Source organism: Manis pentadactyla, chromosome 9 (assembly GCF_030020395.1).
Source record: "Manis pentadactyla isolate mManPen7 chromosome 9, mManPen7.hap1, whole genome shotgun sequence".
Taxonomy (NCBI): domain Eukaryota; kingdom Metazoa; phylum Chordata; class Mammalia; order Pholidota; family Manidae; genus Manis; species Manis pentadactyla.
Window position 1 is genome coordinate 44,336,283 of NC_080027.1, and position 4,453 is coordinate 44,340,735.

Here is a 4,453-nt window from a genome sequence, read left to right on the forward strand (position 1 = left end):
ACTCTTGGATAATATTCTGATTTGTTTTTATTTAAAATAAATATAAACTAAAACCATAAGTTGACAACAAGTACATTAAAAAAAACTAAATGTATAGCATCATTCTTGCTACAAGGCACAGAAGACCCAAGAAACAACAGCTGGAAACTAGACTTGAGTTATTCATCAATGTACCTGTGACCTTTTATAATCATGTTACACTTTGGCAGGCATTTACACATTTTAGTTCTCAGAAATTTTCTTGTTTGGGAAAAAGAGACCAACTACCCGGTCACGAATCTGCTTAGTCTTGACACCATACACCAGGGGGTTGACTACAGGAGGGACCAGAAGGTACAAACTTGCAAAAATTATGTGAACACTTGGAGGTACCCTCTTGCCAATGCGATGAGTTAGGAAACTAAACAGGGCAGGTGTGTAGGAGACAAGTATAGTGCAGACATGGGCAGCACAGGTGCCCAGTGCTTTAGAGCGGGCATTCCTGGAAGAGAGCCGGAAGATTGCCTGGAGGATTTTGATATAGGATGTGGCTATGAGCCCTAGGTCCAACACCATCACTGAAAGAGCCACAGAGATTCCATATGCTCTGTTAACATTGGTATTGGCACTGACCAACTTCACCACAGCCATGTGCTCACAATAGGCATGACTGATGATGTATTTAGTATAATATGGTAGCCTTTTAATGAGAAGAGGGCAGGGCAAAACCATAAGAGTAGCTCGGGTCATGCCAGCTAGACCCATTTTAATGACCTGAGGTATTGTCAGGATGGTTGTATAACGCAGTGGGATGCAAATAGCTACATAACGGTCAAAGGCCATGGCAACTAGGAGGGCTGACTCAATTACACAAAATGTGTGGATAAAATACAACTGTGCAAGGCAGACATCAAAGTCAATACAATGAGCATCCAACCAGAAAATGCCAAGCATCTTGGGGGCTGAGGAAGAAGCAAGAGCCATGTCATTCACTGCCAGCATGCAAAGGAAGAAATACATAGGCCGGTGGAGGCTGGTCTCTAGTTTGATGGTAACAATGATTATGCTGTTCCCCAGCAAGGTGAGTGCATAGAGGAGGCAGACGGGGATCCCCATCCAGCAGTGAAAATCTTGTAAACCAGGAATACCAACCAGGAAGAAAGATGAGATGTAGTGATGTGTGGCATTGTCTGCCATGTTAAAACTGTAGGGTTTGCATGATCAGCTCCAAAGTAGCCAGTCAAATCACCTAAGAGAGGAAAGCAGGATGACAGAATGATTCCTCCATGGTCTTATATATGGCAATTCCAGACATACTCTAAAATATCCTATCTAAAGATCTGGCTCTTCTCTGAAACTTCTGTAAGCCCTTTGGTAAATCACTTAACCATTATGAACCCCAATATCTTCATCTGCAGATAAGAAGATTGAATTAAGTTCTTTTAAAATTTTATCTTTCCTTTGCAGTTTTGTTCTTTCCTATTCTTTCATTTTTATTATCTACTAAATTCAGTGGTAGTGATAAAATTTCTGCTTCTTTGTACCTAGGACCTTGATTTGTAATATAGACAGTCTTGGGAAAGACAAAGGCCACTGTTCTTAATCAAGTGTGGAACACATGCAGAAATACACACACATACTCACACATGCATTCATATGCATGCATGTGTTGCACAATAATTAGCAAGTTATACAAATGGCAATTGTAATTTTAACAATATACTAGTTCACAGACAAATCATCAAAAATGCAGACTAAGAAACCCAAGAAGCGTAAATAAAATCAAAATTCTTGTGAACACTAAAAACTATAAACCCCTATCCTCACTCATGGTTAATGTATTTGTATATCAGCAAATGTATTAGAGATAATCAGGACAGGATATTAGAAGCATATCTTTATAGTGAGGAATACCAGCTGAAAACAGTAGAACAATGTTAGTTAGCCATTAGAATTTTAACGCATATTCTCCAGATACAGTTTTTTTTTGCAATGGTTATGTCTCCACAACTTGGCATTTCTATGTACTTCAAAGAAAATTACCCATATGATTGCATTCATCAATCCATCCAGTTTTATTAAGCATATGTTGTGTTTCAAGTCATAAGGATGAACTGGCATTTCTGAGCCATCTGTGAAAAGTTAACTTTATTCAGCATCCTATGAAGTCATCATACATAATTTTCTTTTTATTTACATGGAAACTAATTTAGCATTTTAAGTGATAGAAAAAAGTTGCAAACAAATTACCTGCCTCCCCCCAAATTTTTTTGGAAAATATTCTTTCTGATAATAAAACATTGCTGTAAACACACATTTGCAGTTAATGGAATAATATAAATCCATTTTTTTCTGATAACTGCCCTTGTACCTTCTGAGCATCCAATTTCCTCCTAGTATCATAATTCTGGAATAGGCACTCCAATCTTCATAACATGACTTTTTAAAAATTAAAAATTAAAAATTAAAATTTCTAGCTGTTTCCAGTATCTAGATTCCTCCTTTTGAATTCCACTGATATGAAATTTCAATACATAATAATAAATACTCCTATTGACAATGCTTTTTTGAATTTACAAATACTATCTGCTTAGGGAAAAACTGGTTATGATATGTGCATTCTCCTAGTAAACATGTACTACTTTGGACCTATGTGAGTAAGTATCTGAGGTGTTTCCTTTCAAGAAAGTGGGAATTCACATTTGAATTAGTCATTAAAAATATTTCAGAAGATTTCAGAATTTAAGCCTTATCCAGAATACAGAGACACAGAGTTAGGCAATTGCTACATGAGACAGTATATATTAGTATATATATCCCGTTAGATATAAGAACTTCGGGCAAAAAGCTAGGAGTATTCAATGTTTAAAATATGAAAGGTTTTTAAGATTAATGAAAAGAATACTTAATACCTTTCTAGGTTTGTCCATGTTCCATACTTCCTCCTTTTGGGAGAACTAAAATTTCAAGAGACTGTTTGGCGGAGTACTAGGTAGGCCCAAAGCAAAATAAGGCACCTAGAAATATAGGCATTACTTCTAGCTATGCAAATTACTTAGAATAAAAAATACTCTTCATTGCTGTGAGATCCATTCATACTTAGCAGCAATTGCATGTCTTTAGTCCTCAATAGATTTATTTACAAGCTAATGCTAAGAGAAAAATGTCAAGTAGTTTTGCTTGAGATGGGTCAGTCTCCTTTCAGGCACTAGAATGTATAACATGGAATTGCTAAGAACCCCAAGAGGAAGACCCTCTAGAGACTCTTCTCTTATGCCTATTTTAAATGAAATCAACAAGGTTGTTCCTTACTGTATATTCAGCAGCTGAAGAGCTAGGAAGTCAGAAAGCCTACCTACACCCTCCTAGCTTCCTGTTCTGTCATATCTGCTTCTGAAACTTAAAGATACAATGTTCCTTCTGCCATGTGGGCTTTGATTTTTTACTTTGTCTGGGTCACTTAGCAGAGGCCCTTGCCTGCATTCAGCCTTTTCAGGGATTAGGTGCTTTCTACACTATCTATTATGAATCATATATATATATGCTTTTACAATGTTTTAAATAATCTCAAAGATATCCCATAGAATACTCACAATTTTTCTTTCAAAGCTCTCTACCGTCTGATTGTATCTCATTTGCTGACAACAGCAGTCACAGTCATTTAGACCAAAAATCTAACCTTAATAGTACAGCCAAGCAGCCATTAAATCTTGCTGGGTTAATTATTTAGTATCCACCAAATATAGCATATCCCATCCACCTCTATCTCCTTTTGCTATGATATTCACTGACTCTAGCATAGTCTGGGTATAGCCTCCTAATAATTTCTCTGGTTTCTGGTTTTTCCTCATGAAGTCCATCTTCTTACATCATCAGCTATCTTTCAAAAGTCAAATATGGTTTAGTTTACTTAACATGATATTATTAAAAGCACCCTCTTATTTTAAAAAATGCTAATTCACCCTCTAACCTTTGCCCATCTCTCTCAAGCCCCCAATCTTGCCACTACTTCCCCTCAGTGTGTTCCAGACTTTCTAAAAGTTCTAGTATACTACATAGTTTTACTTTTCTATAACTTTAAACCTACTCTACCCTTGGATTTGACTGTTTTTTTCCCTTGTCTGCTTAATAAACTTGTACTTACCTTTTTAATCCCTGATGAACATCTCTAATCCTCTAAAGTCTTTATTGTCCACTTCAAACAATAATGACCTCTACTTAGTAATACTCAGACTTCTTTTTCACACACCAATGAGCACACGTATTACACCTTTTAGTAACTATTCATTTACTTCCTATAATTAATAAAACACTAAATCTTAAGGACTTTATGTCCCTAAAACTTCCCTTACTTTTGATATACTAAAAGAAACTGAACTGTCAATGATTATGTTAACTGAGACATTCTTTATGCCAGATAATATCACTTTATGACAGAGTAAAGGTTGCTTTGAATCATGAGAGCATCTTATAC

At 36.1% G+C, this 4,453-nt stretch overlaps 1 protein-coding gene across 1 annotated transcript; it reads right to left on the bottom strand.

The window, feature by feature from the left end:
- Positions 1–222: 222 nt before the first annotated feature.
- LOC118912099 (olfactory receptor 52P1-like) lies at positions 223–1,176 on the bottom strand. Its single transcript, XM_036884882.2, has one exon. It carries the CDS (start codon positions 1,174–1,176, stop codon positions 223–225), a length of 954 nt encoding a protein of 317 aa, XP_036740777.2.
- Between the last annotated feature and the right edge of the window lie 3,277 nt (positions 1,177–4,453).